Raw genomic sequence first — 22,861 nt, forward strand, 5'->3', positions numbered from 1 at the left:
ACGTTCACATAGAACACGCACGAATTGACGCTGCAGAGGGGTCTTGGCAGCTTGGCAGTGTCTTTGCCTCGTTCGAACTCAGAATTTTTAACACGAAATGACGAATCTTTTGACGACGGCCGTACGAGGCACATACGATCTCAAATTTTCCCTTCTGCTCCACACCCCTACAAGAAGGAAAACAGAAAAAGCGAACGATCTGGAGTAGATTCATTTCTACAACAGCCGTCGTTTACAGAATCCGTAAGGCGCACAGAAAGTCTCTGCAAAATCACCAAGGCGCATGTACACTATTATCCCAGCACCACATGGCTTTCGCCATGCTCAAATATGTGATACTGAGTTTATTAGTATCAGGAGTAACTGGAATGTGGTCATCTTACGTAATGCCCCTACCGGGGCCCTTAATCTATAATGAATGAATGAAACTCCCCACAGCCGCAAAATGACCTTCCGCGAGCGTTTGCAACACGTATACAAAGAATTCACCGAAACATCCTCATGTGGTTTATACGGCGATAGCTCCGTTAATGAAATATCCGTTCTAGTTCGAAGAACACCGCTCGTTGGAACAGTGACCTATAAAACGTGTCACTCTGTCATTCGGAGAGACGACAACAGCTATCTCTTCTAACCAGGTCACCAGTTTTGAGGTTGTGAACCCGCGCATCTGCTAGACCGGATGGCTGCTGTGATGGATGGTGCCCTTTGTTGGAAAAGCAGAAAATGCTTCACAAGAAAATACCTTACACCCAGAAAGTTGGCGCCGGTCTGTCCGTCGTCCCTTCCGTGCATTCCCCTCGTCCTCAATTCGGTAACCGGACAAAAGCTCACCGGACAAAAGCTCACCGGACAGAAGCTCACCGGACAAAAGCTCACCGGACAAAAGCTCACCCGTTTTTTCACTGACCCGGACAGAAGCTCACCTCATTTTTTTTTTTTTTGCTACCCCGGGTGAAACACGGGTTGGAATAAAGTACGGACGCGATGGACATTCCACCATTTTTATGAGAACTGGCATCCCATCCCATGCAAGGGTGTCGACGATAAGCCATTACAGGCTGAGAAGCAACGATTTGGGACCAACATTTAGGTCATTGAAACAGAATGGAGCTGATAAGTTCAAGCTTGCTTGACTCAAGGTATGTCGGAGCACCCGTGTGCCACGCCCAAGAAACTTCGTGAACCGAAGTTTTGGAACCCGAAGAGTGACCGAAGAAACGAAGTCACCCTTTTTTGACGTCGCTTTTTCATTGCGCTTATGTCGCGCTAAACGCGCACATAAAGATTAGACACAATGTCTCTTCATTACGAATGCATGGGTTTTCTTTAAAAGTTATCGTTGTATTTTAGTGTCGTACGCATGCACCTAAGTTGTCCGCACACTTGTTAAGACCAACATGAAATTTTCTCCTGGTGAGCTTTTGTCCGGGTCTGTGAAAAAATGGGTGAGCTTTTGTCCGGTGAGCTTTTGTCCGGTGAGCCTCTGTCCGGTGAGCTTTTGTCCGGTGAGCTTTTGTCCGGGATTCCTCAATTCAGCGGGTAAACATTTAACGAGAACATTGACGCCACCTGATGTCATGGTATCATACGACATACCACGACTTGACTTCGTGACGTAAGGTCATGTGATGTCGATTTTAAACCTACAATTAGCGGGAAAACGCTTCCTGCGTGACCAGTGACGCGTGACGTCACCTGAATTCGCGTTTAGTTATACAATGATTAAATTTAAATTTGAAGAGGTAATTGACGTTACGTGACAATGTGACGTGGAATTATTAAATTATGTGTTCTTCACACTCCCGACACGACTGTTTAAAGTCTTCTGAACAATTTCAAACGATCGCTACTTTCATACTGCATTCTCTTCATTATGGGACTTTGGAAATGAAGGTTACTGGCAATTCTTTAAGGTAAATTTACACAATCTAAAGAACGCCTCTGGTGCACACGGTCCTACATAAAATCTACGCCAGCAAAAGCAAGAACTAGTTTTCAATGCATGCGACGAAATACGATATATTCGTAGTCCAGAAGGCCACGCTCACTGGCTTTGTTTGTTTGTTTGTTTGTTTTTCGCTAACTTTGAAGGCCTTGATGACGGAGAACAGGAACTGTCAGGACATCTATCACATGGCTCTACGAATGTCATTCGGGTCGTTTCCTCTTCCTGATTGGCGAGCGTTCAACAAACGACGAGAGCGTTTCCGGCCGGTTTTTCTTCGCCTTGTGTACAACTGAGCTGCCGAGACACTCCCGGCCGCTTCGAGTGACGAACCGTCTCAAGAATAGACCGTGGATAAGTCTTTTCTATTGTTTCCCTCTCGCCGCAAGCGACCAGTCACTTCAAGTGGACGATATCCTTTGTCGGTCATAGCCCACACGCTCGTCTCGCCATCGCTGACCACTATCAGCATAGATACCCTTCAAGGGTATGGAAAGTAAAAGGTGCACGTAGGAATCCGATCATAGGGAACAGGCCGACCTGTCACAGCCAACTCGTCATAGGATAACTGGTCCTAGGTGAACTGGTCGAAGAGGGCATCTCGCTCTGAATGATTCCATAATAGGAAAAGTGGTGGTACTTTTTTTTTTGCTCTTTTTTTTTCCCGGGGGTTGAGTGGCTTTGTTGCAGTTTGACAACTGGCCTCTCCTTTTGTTTGTTCGCAGGCGGCGGTTTTGAACGGCCTTTCGGTCTGATCGTTAGTTTCGCTGTTTATTTGTTATTATCCCCTTTTTGTAAGCTTTGCAAGGTCGCCACTTCCTGCACAATAGGGAAACATGGAACACTCTTTGATGTGCAAACGTGGAAGCGTAGCAGTCGTTAAGTATCGTCTTTGGTGGCGTCTCTGTTCTTCATTGTTCGAGGTGTTCCGCAATTCTAGTAGAGCGAACATTTTCCAAGTAGTTTGTTTCTGCAAGGTGTATAAATACAGCTCGAAAATATAAACTAAAGCCGAGTCAAAGAAACTGGGCAAGCCAAGCGCTGGTTTACAGCTGGTTTTACTATGAATAAAACATTAATTAACCTGCGTCAGCTTAAACGTGCCACTACATTGCTAACAGCATCTAATGGCTTCAGTCTATACAAAATTTCCGATCTCTTTTTTATATAACGCAATCGACGGTGCCCTTATACGCGTACCTTTCTCGTACAGTGTAATAAGGGATGCTTCCAGTGTTGCCAGATTGGGCTATATATAGCCAAATTGGGCTACATTTTTTTCTAGTTGGCGTCAAAATTTTGTGTTTGGCTATGTGGCTATTTGGGCTATTTCTAAGAATGCGGCGAACTTTTGTCGAACCTCGAGTTCGACGCCGAACTTTGAAGTTCGGCTAGTTAATTTTCAAACTTTTGTACAGTTTCGAAAAAAAAAAATTTGTTTCTCTTTTGACTAGTCGAGAGGAGAGATAGGAAGGAGAAAGGCTTCAAACTTCAACAAATTTTGGTCTTTTCACAATGCGCAGTGAAGCAATGCTTGCAGAGTTCATGCGGTCTCTCTACAGTGCAGTGGAGCAAGCCAAACAGATTGCACTATTACCTCAGGCCCGGTAGCGTCCCTTCAACCCGGGCGCATATGGCTCTGCCCGGACGTAGACTGCACTCTCCAAATGCTGCTTTGGCGCCCATTGTGAGAATTTTTAGGCACCCAAGTTTGTAAAAATGAGATGTCCGCAGTTTTACCGCGAAACAATTCACTACCTTCCAGTCGTTGTCCACCCCAAGAAAGGACACACAAATAAAACTAGAGTGAACATGAATGGGTGACACCAATTTTCTTCACAAAGAAAAAGAGACGGGTGGGATATCGTAAGGACCTCAGATATTGGGGTTTCTGGTTTATCAAAATACAGACGCAGAACAGTGCTCTGACTGTTCTGCGTCTGTGTTTTGCTCTTTTACTGTATGATCATATCTCCCGGGCTTCACAATAAAGCTGCCTGTGTGTTTTGTATTTCTGAAAACCTACGAGGGAAGGTCCAGTTTTGTACGGATTTTCATTCTATCGAAGCTTTTCTTGACAAATTCACAAGTAACATAATGTACACAAAAGGAGGTGCATCTGAGGGTTGAAACAAAGATTGTAACGTGTATTGTATGAGTGTGAGAAATCATCAATATAAGGTTTAAAACCCATTGTTTTTAGTCTTGGCTATTTTGGGCTATATTTTTTTTTACGGCTTTGGCCATATTTGAGCTATACCTCCCAGTCGCTCGGCGGTTTCTTGGTGGGACCATCTGGCAACACTGGATGCTTCCGTTATCTCAAGAGTCCTTTGATTGACGAGTCGCGTAATATCATCTGTGACACCAAAGCACGGTGGAGGCTTGCGGGCGCGTAATGGAAGCAGAACTTCTACCGCTTTCTAACTCCTTGCCGACAATAGGATCATGTCGTGTTTAAAAAAAAAGTGTAAATTATTATTTATCATTAGTTATCGAAGTCAAATTGCATACGCATGATTGGAGAGAAAGATAAATTACGACAAAGTGGATCCAGTTGACCTCTGTTACGACTCTCCTTGTGTACGAGATTGCCCATGACGACTTGCCCGATTTGACGGGTTCACCTATGACGAGTTGGCTGTGACGAGTTTGCTTGTGACGAGTTAAGATCCCTCATCACGATGTTCGTTCTGATAGATCACAACCTCACGCGATAAAAACAGTCGCGCATGAACAAAATTTATTAACGCTGTGCCATAAGTAGCCTTTAACTATCCGGACAACCGTACAAAAGTACAAGTAATTTTGGTTTTGAGTAAAAGGTTGGACGAACATTTTAGGCAATGTTATTTGGCGCCTTAATTGTCTTGGTTATGCCGAAAAAATATTTGTTTTTTTAAGTCAGTGTAAGAACTAGACATGAAGACGTTTTTTTTTTATTTATACTACGAAGCCTTGGTTGACTGACAGCCGTCCATATCTCAAAAACATTGTCGTAACAGTGCACACCGCGTGTGTGGCGGAGAAAAGCTCAGGGGTGAAAAGCTTAGCGGAGAAGAGCTCAGTGGAGAAACGCTTAGCGGAAAAGAGCTCATCGTAGATAAGCTCGCCGAAAAAAAATGTTCACCGGCCTTTGGACGGTGCTGTAGAGATTGCTCATTCGGGACACAAACTTATGCGATAAAAGTTTGACCCTGATCAACCCCTCCTCTAAGTAAAATCCCCCCCCCCCCCCCAAAAAAAAAAAAAAAAAAAACGCCTAGAGCTAACTTTGTTGCACGGTGTACCGCCTGCGTGAGAGACGCCTGAATCCTTAGTATCACTATGGCTATTAAATGACAACGACCATTTTACATAATAATTTATTCAAGGAGAGCTTTTCTCCGGTTCTGTCAGAAGACTGCTGCGCTTTTCTCCGAACACGTACAAAGGTGGGTGAGCTTTTCTTCAGTGAGATTTTTTTCGGTGAGCTTTTCTGGGGGATTCACACCGCTTTCTAGACGGCAAGGTATTTTTCTACCGCAGCAATCTGTCGATGCCTACCGAGGGTCACATAAAATACTGTTACAAGCTATAAAGTGAATGACTTACTCTTTGAGAAATTGCTATATTGTCCAGAAATGGCTCTTCTAATCTCGACATAAACATGAGTTCAGTGAATTACAGAACTTTCGCAGATTAGTCAGAGGATTAGTCTTTTGTAATATCGCACGTTCAGCATTTTTAAGTTCGAAACTTCCGAAAAATTGGCGCACCGCGGAGACTTTGCCACTTCCTCTTCAGAGTGCCGCAAACTATTTACCACAATGCAGACAATCCGTGAGTGTACTACAACTCTCCAACTTTACATTAAAACGTGTTTATTATCTCCCGTATTGAAACAGTTTACCAGTAAAACTATGTACCGTTAGCGTGCCTTATTATCACCAAAGCAAAAAAATGTTACAGAATGCAAGACTTCCTCTCGGTTTTATTTACGTTATTATTCCTCGGGTGTAAAAAGAAAAAAAAAATCTTGGTGAGAGACTTTGAAGGCGATAAGCTTAGCACCATCTGCTACGCTTGAACACGGTGGATTTATTCAACAGGAACGCCTACACTGAACAAGACGAAAGAACAACGAAAACACGAAGAGAAAGCGTCGCGTCTGAGTAGATCGTCTTCCTCCCCCTTTTTTCCACTTGCAAAGAGATGCTTCCAAGTATTTAAATGGTGCTACGAATTGGGAGTCATATCTGTCCATCTGCCTCTGTTACCTGCCGAATAAATCTGTGCATGAATATATTCGCTAGAGGTGTTCAAATATTGAAATTTCAAACTCCAACCGAACTCGAACTTGAATAGTGTTGAAGAGTTGCCAAAAGTTCAAATATCGAATTGAATACGAATACCGAATATTTTTTTCGGAATATTCGCAAAATTAAAAAGAAAGCCGATAGGTGTGAAAAAAACCTTGTTTATTCTCCTTAAGGACGCGGGAACTAGAGTGGTTAGCACGAATAAGAACGGTGTTAATTACTCTAGTTTATCGAGGGTCTTAATACAGAGCTGACGCATATGCACACCCATTCACCTGTGGATACTCAGCGTGCTGGATGAGTGAACGGATATGGCTGAACCGCTTAATTGTCTTGCGTCACCTAGTCCTGCAACTCGCTCGACGCCGGGTGCGAGAGCGGAGCCACGGGTTAGCGAAGCGATTGGTTCAAGTATTGCTGCTATTTGTATTTCGTGAATAATTTATATTATTATGCAAGTGACAACCGGGAATAGGTTTGTAGTGCACCAAGCTGGCTGCAGTGGACACAAGAGCATGGAAATGGAAATCCCGAGGTGTGTGGTTTGCGGGGTTTCATCCAGCGCATCCAAGAAACTGGGAGCTTGACTGATTCGTTCGAGGACACGAAACGAACTACTTTCGGTGGATATAACTCGTCAGTCAAAGCTTGCTAGTGCAGGCTTGATTTAGACCAAGCAGAGGCCTGTGAGGGCTATGTTACCATATAAAAAGCGTCCCTGAATTTGATGTATCGAATTATTCAAAAATCCCGAATACCAGGAATCTGAAAGCCGCGAATTGAATTATTTGGGCAAATCATTATTTGAATCCAACTCGAAACCCCTATTTTCGTATACCCCTGTTTATGTTTGTCTATCTGCCTGTATGTGTGTGTTCCTGTATGTTTGTCTGTCTGCCTGTGTGTGTGTATTCGCGCGTGTGTGTGCGTGTCTGTCTGCGTGTGCGTATGCGTGTGTGTGCGTGTGTGTGTCTGTGTGTGTGGTTGTGTCTGTGGTTGTACGTGTGTCTGTAATTTCCTTTGCTGCGTGGGAGGATTTCCATCATATGTGAGATTGAAGGCTCGTTCTAGTCGTTTCGCAAGAATGCACTAAAAAGTGTAATTCAATTCTTTTTTTTTCTTTTTTATGGCGTATCGTGCACTGGCTTTGGTGAGCGCGTCGTTTTATGAAAGTACACCTACAGGCTTTAGGAACAGTGCGATGGAGGCACTCTCTGGTAGTTCGTAAAAGAGCTCACACTGAAATGACTCAGAGCAGCTGGGGCGCTCACAGCTTGGGTCGAACGCAGCTTTGTAGTGCAAATCGCAAAACTACACGCGTCGCACAAAACCGGTGTACCATTATATTATTGCTGTAAAAGAATATACCGTACCTGTAGTAACTCGCAACTACAGCATCAATCTGATTGGCTGCTAAGCGATAGGAACACCGAATGAAATTTGTAGGGCCTTGTCTGTGAATAAATTATCAACGCTGCTCTCCAACCACCAAAAAAAAAAATTCTAGTTTTTTTAGCGATTTTTATGAGCACATCCCTTTCCCAAGCAAGAATTCTTCTATCGCCAGCTGGGGACGCTTCAGCCTAACAAATAAAAGAGGACTGTTGCTGACAAGCTGTGCTAGAGATGTTTGTGGACAGTCTTTTTTTTTTTTGTGTGTGTATGCCTAGTGGGACGTAACCTGTATCAAAAACCTTTCTAAGAGGCATTGACATATGTGTCAGACATGTTATATATGCGACATAAATAGGGCACCTGGGTCACAAAATGAATTGTCCCCAACAAAAAAACAACATTGTTAGCACATTTTGAGTTAGGAGCGACCTTAAAACATGCTCCTATTTCGGAACGTCAACTACGAAGTAACCCACGCTCTGCGTGGATGGAAGTAAGCAGATTGCGTCAACGAAATATTTCGAAAACAAACTGCTCAAACAAAATTTAGAGCTTTTTTTTTTTTTTTTTTTTTTTTTGCGAAAATAAAAATACGTGTTGCCGAACGTACATTTTCCGCCCAACCATATCGCTAGCGGTCCGAACTAGACGCTAAAGTTTCAAAACTAACCGTCATCTTTTTCATTTGTTTGAAGTGAGTTTCTGAAATCTTTAATGCAAAAATGATGGCCGACGGAGCTCTCGATACGTAGAGCTGGATGGATCCAGCTGCCGAGAACGGGCGAAAACGAGCCCCTTTTTACCACTGAGATTTTCAGAAAATCACTTACTACGACTTCTGATTGAGTTAACGGTTAGTTCCTAAACTTTAGCATTTGGCTGACACTACTAAGGGTACATTTGGAAGAGAATGAGCGTCCGACGATGAGTATTTTATTTTTGCAATAAAAAACACATTTCTCATATTTTTTTAGGGAGGGGGGCAGGGGGAAAACGTTTAAGGGGGAGGGGGCGGAGGCACGCTGTGAAGCATATCTAGGAATCACTCAAATTGGTCTGGCGACGTAAGGATTGCACCCAGATGTTGTTGCTTTCTCAGGTAGAGATGAGCCTGCGACATGTATGTCTTGTAATGGCCCTTTGAAGCATCACTTTCTGGCGTTTCGGTGTCCCTTCAATACGTACAAATCTCTCCGAGCAGAAGTACTGTTGACATTTCTAACACTCGTATATGTATAAAAACCTAACTCTAGGTTGCATTTGTGATGTATAACTATATGGTCATGAAACGGTTACTCTGTTAAACTAAAAAAACCTCAGAATTTAATTGCTTGTATCTGACAGTGCAGCCTCGGATGTACTGTCCCGCGCAGGGCGTCGAATGAGGGGCCAAAAGAGGTTGCTTTAATACAAAATGATATTTCGCATTGTTAGGGGAATATCAAACACTGGCAATGGTTATAACTTATGCCCAATATCGCTGACGCTGGCACATCAATCCGCGGCGAATTAAAGATGAGCGTTCTATAGTTTCATGAGTTCTGCAGTACGGCCAAGAAAAGCCAATCTCGTGTGACTCAAAACTAAGATTCGGGATCCTGCATCGCACGAGTCTCAGTGTTATTTGACTCTGTATGTGAAATCAGAGTGATCGGTGTCTTAGGGATATAGAAGATGTGTAAATAGGCAGAGTACATAAAATTTTATTATGGCCGTAAATGAGAAGAAGGTATCGACTGAAACGCACACTTAGCGTCAATGGAAGCACGCAGATAGCGTCAACAACAAACTAATTCAATGAAGCTGCACCAGAAAGTCAAGCCCACTCCACAGGTTGTGGGCTTGACCGACGCTGGCAGGCTGGGGTGTTCCGTTGCACATAAAGAAGGCTGCCGTAAAATAAAATCTACGGCGAAGTTTCGAGTTGTGTTTGTCCTCTTGTCTCAGTTTTTTTTTTTTTTTTTTTGCTCTTTTATGTATATGCTAGACTTTAAATTTTCTTTGTAGGGCAACGAGTACTCGAATGCGTAACAAGAGAGTTATAAACGCCCGATAATGTCGCTACAACCGGAGCACCACCGACAATTAATGTACTTTGATAGAGAAATCAAAATACTCTCGAAACACTGTACCGCAGCAGTACAGTTTTGAAAATGCAGAATGAACTTCTGAAATAGTATAACCATACATTTGTATAGCGATATTGCCAAAAGGATGTCCCCAAGATCTGCGTTCTCGGCGCGCACACTCGTTCCGAGCATGCGCCGTGTGGTCAAACAAGGCGCGTCTAGCGAAATATTAAAGTGCGTGGTCACATTGTGAATACATCGCGCAAAAGACAGTCTGCAGAAACAGGCGTGCTTGTCCCTTGCCCATGACGGTCTCCTTCCACATTAGTCGTACAACACCTTTCCACAGACATGTCCGAACCACACATACGTACGAAAGAAGCGTGCCTCGAACACTCTTGAGGCGTTCCATCAGATATTTCTTAGATTCCAAAAGCGCCAGAAAAAAAGGACAACAGAAGGAATAGAAGGAACTCCAGATTCTTCTACAGATATTTCTATCGTCATGTCTGAGGGGACCACCGCGTCTTTTGATGGGATGTTTTATGGTGAAACGCTTCGGCTTCCTGTTACGGACTTTCCAACGTTTACGAATCCACACGCGCCGGTTTGCCGCTTTGGAAAACGAACACAGTACACGCACCGTACGCGCGCGAACGCCGACAATGGCACCGATACGAGTCGAAACATTTTTTTTCCTCTCTTCCGCCGTCGCCGTGCAAAATTCAGGGCATCGAAGCAGTCTGCGAGCCTGAAATATTCACGTCGCGTCGCGTACACACAGCCCGCGCGCCGGCGGCCAGGCCAAAGTCAACACATGCTGACCTCGTCGCGGTGCCAGTTTAGTTATCGATCCGGCGCGAACACACGGCGACGGTGACTCATGAGGAAGAAAAGAAAGTAGCTGGTTATCCAGTGTGTTCTTTTAGTGGTTTTCCAGTTAAATGTTCCGGGGTTTTGAGTAGTCTAGCGGGAAATATGGCAATTCTGCTGGCGTCGGGATTTTCATCGATTTTCCATTCATGTTAGCGCCTTTTTTGTTGTTGTTTTTTCTGGCGGTTTTGGCTGTTCTCGAATTTACATTTATGAATCATGATTAAATTAATTTCTGTGGTAAGTTAAAGTGACGTCATTTTTGCTCACTGGAAGCAAAATTGTTCTCATTGAGATTAATCCTTACGACGACATTGAGACATTAGAGTGACAAACCTCGAATCATGCCTTCAACAAATTCTTGCTTGAATGTATGAATTTGTTTTTCAAGTCTGTAAGATAAAATGAGCTCATGTGCTATGCACGAAAATTCAGAAAACATGGGTGGTAATGGAATTTTAAGATTCAAGACGGTTACCGGAACCTTCGAGCGACATTATGCGAATTAGATATCCTGGAAATATATCTATATCTATATATATATATATATATATATATATATATATATATATTTATTCTTCCAGAATAACTAATTCACCTAATGTCGCTTGAAACTTCCGGTAACCTGTCTTGGCCATTGAAACTTTCAACTGCCACAATATATGCACTTCAGATCAGAACGATGGAAATGTACTTCGGTAGGTGTGGTAGCAAACACCTGGTAACACCTTGATGAGAAACTTCATTGCGACTCGTGTCCGATCATACCCTGACACATATGTAGCACCTGCGAGCTACGACATTAGAATACGAAAAGATGTTGTCCCTAGTTTGTTTTATTCTTTCTGTGACCAGCCAACAAAGCGAACAGGTTATTTCTGGATTGTATTAAGGTTCCATTTGTTTTCATCTTAATTTTTTTTTTTTGTGATAGCCCGAACGGGTTTTTATCAAAATACAAATGTCCTTATTCATGGTTTTAATAAATTGAAAGTTACATTATATTCAAATTTATTACATCATAATAATAATACCTACTGCATTATAAACAAATACTTTGAATTGATTACATTAAAAATGAATTAAAGGGGCATATTACAAATGTAAAGTATTCAAATGTGATTAACTATATTTCAACTAATTGGGGAGTTCGCAATAGTTTCAATCACTTGAGGTAGAGCGGGTTTGAAAATTCCGCCGCGCAAACTGCCTCTCAATTGCTTATGAAATTCCAGTCACCCGCATTATGTGCATTGGCAATCTGTATTTTCACATTTATATCATTTCGGTAACAATTAATATTCGACTTAGAATTTAATATATAAACACCAAGACAAAAATATAAAACGCAGGAAAACTGCGGGAACGCCGACAGACTCGTTGCAATCAGCACGAATCAAAACACACCGCCAAACCAGTTATTTAACATATCTAAAGTGATATTTCCTCAATAACTTGAATTGTAAATGCCCGGTAGGCGAGTAAAATATACGAGGGAAGGCCGGAAACACAGGATTCGAAGTGCGCGTTCAGATTCTGTTAAAATGGCTTAGTTCGAAAGTGATTTTGGCTATAGGATCATCGCATGTATGGAAAATGCTTTTTTTTTCTTTTCAATATATCTTGGGACCGAGGGGGGGGGGGGGGGGCATTACAAGCTAAAATAGGTCAAAGTGTACTTGGGACGACTTACCTGAAACTCAGTAATCAACGTGTTTTTTTTTTTAATTTAGTGTTTTAATGTTTAGTCATGGTTCTAAAAATTATCTCGGGTTCTGTGAGTGTATTTATCCTTTTTTGAATTTTTCGTTTCATAATTTTCTTAACGGATGAGAAATAGTGGACTCAAGAATTCACAGCGCCATACAAAAATATTGTTTGAATTCTATGAAATGGCGACGTGCCTATAACATTTCTGCGCGCGTAAAAAAAATTATATTGCATTTTAGCGTGAAGCAATAATTTGCATCTTGTAAACCCTGAGATGGGGAACGATAAAAAAAACGGACGAACACAACAAAATCTCAATCTTTTATCGTTCCCCATCTGAGGGTTCACAAGATGTCGATTAATTACCAGCTCGGCTGCACTCTCTCACTGCTTACAATAATTTACCCTTCTGATGCGTATGAATTGAGCCACCATTTCTGGCCCTCTGCTGTCACCAGAAAATGAGGGTGCTGTCAGCACGGCCGAATTGAACAAACAAAACCTCACACACCAAGAACTTCGTGAAAAAAAAAATGTTTGTTTGTTGTTGTTTTTCCGGTCGTGGTTTTGCTTTGCTTATTTCGCCAACAGATATCGACTCTCCAAAACTAACAATGGCATATTCGCACAAGCCCTACAAAGGATTCGACAAAAACTCCGCAGTGTACAGCGTCAGTAACCTACTGTGTAACCCATTGCGCCCAAAATGAAAAAAAGAAAAACAAATAGAACTGTAAAGGCGAAACATTTGTGTAAAAAACAAACCCATCAATGCACAAAATTTGGAACGCCCTAAAATTGTTCTTCGCTTTTTCCTTTTTTTTTTCTTTCGAAATCGAGGGTATTGGTGCACAATCATTGCGAATGTGGTTTCATTAGAATCATATTTACGATGTCTGTGCTGCAATAACCCGCGCGTAATGTTTCCTTAATTATTTTTTTCCAACAGAATTAGTGTGGAATTATTTTTGCATATTCCGAATTCCGTGCAGTTCTCCCTTGTCGTTGTTGTTGTTTTCTTTTCGCACCTGTGTTTCAGACTTCACGCCCGCGTTCATAAACAGATGCCTATAAAACCGTCTGCTTCATATCACGAGTTATGTGCAACGCTGCCTATGCAGAACGCAAGTTCGTCTGCTTCTTGAGCAGGGGATATGGTGACGTCAAAACGCCAAACTCTGATTGGCTCTGATTGAAGGATAGTGGGTAGGCCTCAAAGCAAGCTGCCTTGAGATCTACCCACTATACTTCAATCAGAACCAATCAGAACTCGGCGTTTGACGTCATCACAACCCCTGCAAAAGAAGCAGACAAACGTGCGATCCGCAAAGGCCAACATTACTACACCAGTTTTCACCTAAAGAAAAAAGCAAGTTTTGAGCATGGCTCATGCGCGGCGCGAAGCAGTTCTTTCGAGAGTTTTTTGTCGCATTTAAAAGCGATGATTTAGTCGTTTGGAACGTATACGTCTTGATAAGATAACATATCTCTAATCTAAACTTCACCTACATGTATGAAAATGGGTATAGATTACTTTAGCTGTGGAACTCTCGCGACGAGGAGTACCGCACTCACTTCAATCCGCCTCCCGTCGTTTTAGGCGCCATCTAAATTTTCGTTTCAAGACTGTGTCAGCAGTCTACCATAATGGCATTCCACCATACATTGGGTATGGTGGAATGTCATTTAGACGATGTGCTTCCAAAACCTACGTATTCCATAGAACACACTACAGTTAGCATAGCAAGCGTCCAGCGCGTCGAACGACGGGAGGCGAGCCATGGTGAGAGAGGGGGTTATTGCTCGTGCAAGCAGCGTCTATGAGCAGTTCCGTAACTGAGCTAATCTCATAACGTTGGCATAGGACGACTCTCTGTTCACAAACAGGGCCGCGTTTGCCCATACCGGGTGTGGGCAAACGCCTGCGCAGAAAACAGATTCCCGCGAGGTGAAGCGTCTGCGCATGCTCCGTACCGACAGCAGCGCCACCGCAGCAGCATGACGCCCGATCGGCGTGTCGGTCTATTAGCCCCGAGAAGTTCGCGTGGCGCCCCCTTACGGCGAACCGGGGTAACGTCACGGCGAGGAGAGAATTTTTCTCCGACTCGGCCCGCTCGCCCTGTGGAGGCTGTGACGACGCTAGCTGTCGGCGCGCTCGTTTCTATTTAATTTTCTTTTTGCGTGTTTTTCGTAGGAAGTTTAAATTTTTTTATGTGCCTTTATTGAGGTATGGCCTGTAGCTACAAGCGAAACTTCAACCAACATTTTAAGCATGGTTAACAAGGCAGGCAACGCATGAATCACAGCTGGTATATGAAAATAAAGAAATATGGCCATAATTGCAGGAGCATCACTATAGATTTACATCTCGCACAATAAATGCTGCTGATGGTTTGAATGAATTGGCAGGTTATGTCTACTATTTGTTTTTTGTATCTCTGTTTTTAAACAAGATCGCCGACGCAGAAAAGCTGCATGCTGCTCGAGCAACATGCTAAATACAATCTGGGCCATGGAGAGAGAATCACAAGTAAGACAGCCCAAGTGCAGGGGCAAAGAAAAAAAAATCGAGGAACATTTATTATATACATTGCTCGCATTTGACCTTTGCTAGATTCGGATAGTATTTCAATAGACTACGCGGGTGGTATCTGTGGATTTGAGTCTTGTTTATATCAACCGTCAAGTAATGTATAACAAACGTAAGCGAAGGTGTCTAGCTCGTTATTTGTTCCTTAAGCCCTAAAATTGAGATTTTACTTAAATCGAATTGTCCTGATGCTAAAATACCAGAAGGTTTTCTCACGCAGACTGTCGCCCTTCACAGGTTCCACATTTTCTGCTGCTAGTGCTGCATCTACCACTGGACAGACGTTCGAATGCTTGCTTTTACTCCTGTTTTCCTCTGTTGTCAGAGAGTCCAGCTCTATGGACTTTGGAGGCTGAGGAGGCGTTTGGGGACCTGCAGCAGTGTGTCTTTTAATTGGAAATGACTATTCAGACTAAACGGTGTATTTTCGGAATATTCAAGGCTGGAATAAAGAATGACAGGACAATGTATAAACATTCTATATTACGGCACTATTGCCGTGCATATTTTGGCAGTTCAACACATATCATACAGGCAACTGGCGGCAATTCTGGTGTTTTTGCTGCCACCATACAAACTAATTTCCAGTAATTGTGCAGATTCTAAGAAATGTACCCGCATACGTGTATAAACTATATCATTAATTCACAAAGAAGCTACATTTATGGGTAACAACCCTGTTCCACGAGCATTCCAAGATTATCAGACGCAGGGCCTTTAAAACATCTGCGAACCAGCGCATGCAGAGTGGCAGCGCAGAGTCGGGTTCGCGAGCTAATTTGCCGACCACCCAAAGGCCCATGATATCAATGCCACTTCAAATGCTTTGAAAGCGGGATGTAATATCGTCTTAAATCATGAACATGCAGGAAACAGAATTCCAGAGTCCGAAACACTTGCGCCACCGCTTCACCGACCCCTCGCAAGATTGCCTTGTGTCGTGTGGACGGACGGGGAGATTCATCGGCGGAATTGCCTCCGTCGATAGCTTTCGGGATTTGTAACGCAATTTTAAAGGTAAAAGGGACAAGCAGGCTTATAAAATGTACGGAAGCACGTCAATATCGGCCTAACTCAATGTCCTGTACACCGGGTAAACGAAGTCCAGCTCCTCGAAGAGCATGCGGCACACAACGCCAAACCAGGAAACCGGTGCTGGGAAGCGAGCCGATGCCAGATCGCGGAGCGGAGTTCTCCCCCTGACGTCACGGTATACCTCATCCAATCCCGGCGCGGCGACCGCAGCGACGCTTGTGTTCGCTCTCGGGGCTAATAGGGCGTATTCACTGGCGGCCATAGCTGTGTGCGCGACTGCTCGGTGCGTGCTGATTGCAAGCTTCCAGAGTTATTTTACGACCTGCATTGCACACCGTCAAGATTGTCGGTCTTAGAAGCCTATTAATGTGAGCTCGTTCTGAGCATGCGCCAGGGTGTAAGATACACTCTTTAGGTGAGGACATGGCATGGCTGAACGCGCGGCGCGACGAATCAGATAGCGTTCGTTCGACGGACATCCGAAAGGCTGCATCATTCCGCGGCCACCGTGCCCGCGGCTTCAAGCCTGGTTCACACGCAGTGAAGCCTGTTTCACATGCAGCGATTTCGGCCATAGAGCGGCGCGATTTCTGCCGTCGCGGCGCTCGTGCCGCTCAACCGCTGGTGCTGGCCAGAGCGCCGTGACGGCAGAAATCGCGCCGCTCTAGGGACAAAACCGCTGCATGTGAACGGCGAAACTGTATGAGAGCGAAAAAAATTATCTCGTTGCCATGACACCGCGGTACACCGTGGTCTTTCTGCGCGTGCACAACCTCCCTGGAGCTCTGCGCCTGTGGAGCATGAGGTGGCACGAGCCGTCTTGTGCGTGCCCACGGGTCGACGAGTCACCTGCCGGCGCCACTCGAAACCATAGTGAGAAAGAGAGAGAGAGAGTTCCAGCATTTAAAGAAGAAAGCTCGCAGTCTTGGCAGCCTTACACTACACTACGTCGTACATAGAGCTGGGCTGTTTTTTGCCGCATAGATATGCACAGTGACCCCGTTTACATTATTGTTCTAGAAAGAATTTCAAACCTTATACGCATAAGGGGCGTCATAGTAATGGCTGGCTAGCAAACCATGCATTCATTTTTGTTCTTGTTATTATTGTTTTATTGATATTGTTTTTGTAATTTGTTGTAGTCGACAATTATAGTTATCCACTTTGGCAAGGACTGTTTCCTCCATATCCCTTCTCCGTATCAATGCCCGGAACAAATACAAAAACATAGTGCTGATGTTCTTACATTTTTATTTTTTTATTTAGCTATAGCCAAGAAGGCGATCACGTGACACCATTGAAGCGGAATATCACTCGAGAAAACGCGTGAATTTGTGAATTTATTGAAACAATTTTGAGAAGTCGGAGCCTTTTTAACTCAGCTATACATTGCTCATAAGAGGTAACTAAGGTACTTTTAATAAATTTTATTCTAAGTTACAAAGAATTCAATTATACAAAAGTCTATACCAGAACTTAGATACCTTTATTTTGTTACTCCACAGCTTAGGTTTTTCAAAGTGTTCCAGATCAGATCACATTTTGAGGCAAATAAAACTTATTTTGACTTCATGTTATTTACTTAAACTGTACCTTTCTTCTTTCTTTCTTTTTTTTTATAGGAAGTAGGCAAGCGGATATTAGTTCGTTTTTCTGATTTTACAGTGTGATGTGAGCTTGCAATAAAACCAGCAACTTCGGCGTACTTCTGAAAGTAATATACATTTCTAATGCAGCGCACCCAAAACGCCTCTCTTCCTCAGAGATTACACATAGTGCTATATTAAAGTTCGTAATGCCGAACTTAGGGCAATAGAGGCGGGAACCTTGAAGGAAAGCGAAGAGTTAATTATTACGCCGAATGAGAAGTGCTTGATATTTTAAGTTTCCATCGGGCGGCGAGGAGAACGCGCGCGAGGGGAGGGTTGGTGGTACCTACCGCTTACACCAGCGCCGATAACGATCACAGGACCCTGTGCCATGCTCGCAGCGCGACGCTCTCGCTCCTGCCGACGCTCGCCGCAGTCGCAAAACACTCGACGCCCCTCCAACACAGGTTTTCGATAGCAGCCTCTCTAAAGATAGTTCCGTTCGCGCCGCCTGGCGGTGAAACCTTGGCACGCTCGCGCGCGAATCCAGCTGGCCTCGCGACGTGGGAGCGTGAAGTCGGACTGCATCTCTTCGCTGCAGCCTGAAACTCGAAGCGCTCGTTGAATCGTTTGTCCGCGGAACGCCCGCGCGACAAAGCCTCCTTCGATAAAACCAGGAGCACTTAACTTTATCTCTCCTACTTAAACAGGATGATAAGATTCAAAAAAGAAAGAGAGGGAGAACCATGCGGCCATGCACGGATCGTTCTTCTCGGCTCTGTTTTGTCACGCGAGCGACTCCAAGTATGAGGTATTTATATTAACAATTTCAACGAACATCGACAAAAAAAATATCGAGTAGAACACACATCTAACAGAAGAAAAAAAAAGTTATATAATGGTACCATAATGATTTCTCTCAAGGGGTCTACTTGCTGAATATTTAGAATAAATAAGCTCCTAATTAACTTGCATGATAAACGTTTTAATTGTAAACCTGAACGGACAATTCTTAAAAAAAAAATTAACTTCACGGGCAGCATTGAAAAACAGTTAATTTGGAATAAAAGATCGGTTGTGCGTGCTTGGTTTTTGCCCTTTTTTGTTGTGCTACTGATGATGATGATAACGATGATAATGATGATTCTGCAGCCTTTCCCTCTTCAGCGGGCGAACTGGACGAAATTTACTGCCGTAAACTAAACTCTATCTTTCAAAGTTTAGTGTCATCTGGTGGCTGAAAAATCAGTATTACTTCCGATAAAAGAATGGCGGTCATGAAACTATTTCATCGGGCGCCGTCATTTTCACACGTCAATGGCAGATGAGAATCGCTGCTTCGATCGCCTCATAATTATTTTTTCTATCTGTTTCAGTTTCGATAGTATGAACACAATAACTGACCAGTACAAAGCAGGGACCCATAAGCACCTTGACTAAACTTTCCTCGACAAAATGCTTTAGAGCCAAATTCCAAGAGGTTTGTCGAACTACACTTCGACAAAAATACTCACGCAGCCGTTATATCTAATTCGTGCATCGTGTTGTGCTGACGTTTCGAACGATGCATCCTCCGCTTGGTAGAATCCTTAATGCCATACATTGAGGAAATGATAGTGACCAAAATTTTCCAGACTGAATTTCGAAAACTTTCTATTGTGAGAAATGTTCAATCTTGTTGGGAAAAGTTAGCTCCAAGGAACAAACGTGTTCGTAACCTGAAATCATATAAAATATATAAAATAAGTTTTAATATATCCCTTATTTCACATGCCTTCAAATTTAGTTTCCCTTTTTTCCTTCTAGTTATGTTTATGAGAAAGTTCCCACGATTCGGCAACACAGCAGAAATGCACCCAACTTTAACGCACCTGCGTCGTTTATCTATTTCTTATACCCGCATTTTGCCTCCCCGAGCTCTATTCAAATACAAACCATTTTTTTTTCTTTTATGCGCTTGTGCGAAAAGAGGAAACGCCAGTATATCGGAATGCCATGGCAGTGTGTGTAGACCACCCGAAAGGCTTTAAATGTTGCGTACCGAGATTTGACGTTATTCAATCAAACGCCGCAAGCGTGTTCTGTTTCGTCTGATTCAGACACGATAAACGAAAGTCAGCTACGGGATTCTGTAGAAAAAACATCTCCAAGATATCCGTACTTGGAAAGTTGCCGATGCTTGAAGACAAACACCACTGCGAATTTAATGTGCACCCCGGCGAGCTCATCGTTAATCACTTTCGTCTTGGCAGCGTTCCCGACGCAACTTCGAGACGAGTCTTGCTGAGACTCGCGAATAAGAGATAAGTGAGCAGGAACTGTACGCGCTCTCCAAATATCGGTCTCAAAGAGGTCTGCCCAAGATCGCACTTCTCCTCTGCAAAAACCTGCACAATGTCGATATTTTTTTGTTTTGTTTTTTTATCTTACATGCTTTCATTTATTACCATAACTGCCATTAAATGCTAGTCGCCCGGGGCGTTTCGTCACTTAATAGCACTCTTTTCAGCTCTTCTTTCTTGTGTGAGATGACAAAAGGTAGATAGATATGAAGATGAGACGTAGGTGGTTACTTCTGCAGTGTCGATATTCTTTTTGACACTTCAATGGGCGTCAGTCGAACGCTTCGAAACGTGTGTTCCCTACTCTATGTGGAACTGTACTCCGTTTCACCTTAAGATGGACAGCAGCGGACGCTGCGGGACATTCCAGCCAATCCAGCACGGCGAATGTCTCTCGTGACCACGTGCCCCCGGGCCCCGCGCACTGCTGCAGGTACAAGCTGGTGATGCAAAAACACAAACTTAATATTTTTAACGTTCGCGTTTTCTTTTTTTTTTTTTTTCTTCTTCTTTTTTTTTGCATGAGAAGAATATTATTGGTGAATATCATGATAAAAATATCCCTGGCCAAACATAGAGCGGAAGATGCGCGCTCTCAATTTCGAATAGGATCTTCTGTCACGTGGTCGCCAGTTTTAATAAATGGTACTTATATTGGAAATCTCAACTTACTACGCATATCACCAGATGCGACCAAAAACTGTCGCTTGTTGACGTAAGCCGCCACCCACTTCAAAAAAAAAAAAAAAGTTTATCTCCATACATCTAGCCATCCAACCATCCAGCGCGGTCGAAATTTTACATCATTCGGCTACAATAGATAGGGAAGTGTATAAGACAGAACGTGTAAAGAATGTGCCACGACTAACATTAGAGGCGCTAGATTGCGATGTCAAGAAGTGGACGCTGGCGTAGCCGGGGGTCTTGATAAAATCCAGGGGCCAAGCCTTGACAACTATGACAACAACAAAACCGCACGTGCGTTTAAAGGTGGTTAGCATTAAAGTATAGAGAGGGTAATACTTACACATTGCGTACTCACCGCTATGATGAAAAAAGTGAAAGAGAACTTTTCGTGGTGTTTTTTCTTGTTTTTTTAAAGGCAGTTTACAAAAATCAATCATATTTGTGGAATAAATGCTCCATGTATATAGCACAAGCCAAGCAAAATTTTAAACAAAAACAAAAAACTCTCGTCACTTTCTGTTTCATCCCAAAACCTAGAGTACGTAGTGTGAGAATATTTAGTGTAAGAGGAAACAGCATAAAACCCGTAGCGCTGTTTAGCCGTTAATAATCTAATTAAATAGACAGCCTACACCTTTCGATTATTGATAGGGTGACCATATTCATCAAGGCAGAAAACGGGACATCCCAGCCGCGGAGGGGGGGGGGGGGGGGGGGGGGGGGGGGGGCTAGAGGGAGAACAAAAGATTGAAATTGGGAGAACAAATTTAATTAAATAACTGGTCCTATTACAAAACTTTATCATATTACACTGAGCCCTGGAACAGTCACACTCAGAGTTCAGTTCCATGCACCCGTTTGGAAGCTGTTTGTGCCCGGGTAAGACCAGTTCTGAATTTTACTCGCTGGGTAAATATATTAAAGTACCTCGGTAATTTTTGTAAACTATGCTTTTAACGAGTAGGCATAGTTTCGGTTTGCTTTAGCTCGCTTGGTGCCAATTTCAAAACTATGCACTCCTGCGAAAACGGGACATGATTCTTTATTGGGACAAAAAAAACGGGACTGTCCCGGCCAAAACGGGACGTCTAGTCACCCTAATTATAGATTTATAAGGTTATCTATCGTACCATTTGTTTGTTTGCTGCAGCACTTCAGGTCTCTTGACAGAGTGCAAAGTGATGTTGACTAAGATGCAGATTAACTTTTCTTCTTCGCAATAGGCACACATACATTTCGCATAAATCTTGTATGTGCACAACACGTTCAGATCACGGAAGAAGCTATCATATTATTTTTGGTTTAACTGACTCGGTATTTCTTGCATATGCATTCACCTATTCCCAGTCATCAATCGCTCAGATGCAGAATTCTCCCCGGCGGTCTAATTAACTTTCAGATTTTATTAAAGTTAGTGTCTAATTATGACGCTGTCCACCTCATGTATTCAGCTGAGGGTTTCGCCATTTACATTCCAATGTTTCTTTTGCCTTCAGGACTAATTAACCCATTTGTAGATCTGTTCCTTCCTTAGGAAATATCCGATTTGATAGCTAGTTTTTGTTTGTTTGGCCTTCACATTTAAAATAAGAGATACCTTGAAAAACGTTGACCCCTCCTCAGGTCTGAAGAGTTTCTTTAAAGTCACAACAGCATATGCTACCTATTGTAGCTTACCTATGCCAAGGAAATTACTATGATTTGTTTTATTTTCAGCTGCTTAGGAGGCTTATGATTAAAAGTTCACATTCCGCCTCACTTTACACCGCAGTATTTTGCACGAACAAATATTTTGTTTTTCTTACCTTTTGTTCATAAGAAAAAAAAACATTCACAGGTATTTGTCGTGTCCTCCATAACCACACTGCACACAAACCATGACGCCACGATGCACATCATTGCTCCCCGTGAAGTTACGGTGTTCTTACGCGACGTCACAATTCCGCGTGACGTCATGCTGTACATGATGCCACAGTGTCACGTGGCGTCATGTGGAAACAGCGTGGAGATTTCGCCTCGACATTCAGCGAATTGTTTATGATATCACGTGACGTCAATGACATCGTGACATCATGCCACTACTTACACGGAACAGCCCAGGATCCGCCGCAAAATTTCGCCAATAACGGCTGTCACCGTAAAGGGTGGGGGTAGCTCCCCTTACTACTCCGTGATGTCAGGGAAGTAGCGCTAAGGCCTTGTCTTGCTGCACGCGAGGCGTGTGCGGCCTGGTGCAGTTTGTGCTTTCGAAGGTGCAGACGAGAGTAAAGACCGTCACTCCTTTATTTAACCCAGAAAATACAGAGTAACGAACAGAAAGGT

General features: G+C 43.2%; 1 protein-coding gene across 1 annotated transcript in view; it reads right to left on the minus strand.

Moving 5' to 3' along the window:
- LOC8042310 (amine oxidase [flavin-containing]) overlaps nt 1-18,121 on the minus strand; it is a 57,888-nt gene extending 39,767 nt beyond the window's left edge. Inside the window, exon 1 of the mRNA XM_029975922.4 lies at nt 17,861-18,121. Coding sequence (XP_029831782.2) covers nt 17,861-17,903 — 43 coding nt within the window. The 5' untranslated portion in view covers nt 17,904-18,121. The remainder of the gene's footprint in view (nt 1-17,860) is intronic.
- Between the last annotated feature and the right edge of the window lie 4,740 nt (nt 18,122-22,861).

The sequence above is a fragment of the Ixodes scapularis genome, unplaced genomic scaffold (genome assembly GCF_016920785.2).
Source record: "Ixodes scapularis isolate PalLabHiFi unplaced genomic scaffold, ASM1692078v2 PGA_scaffold0__279_contigs__length_252992795, whole genome shotgun sequence".
NCBI classification, from domain to species: domain Eukaryota; kingdom Metazoa; phylum Arthropoda; class Arachnida; order Ixodida; family Ixodidae; genus Ixodes; species Ixodes scapularis.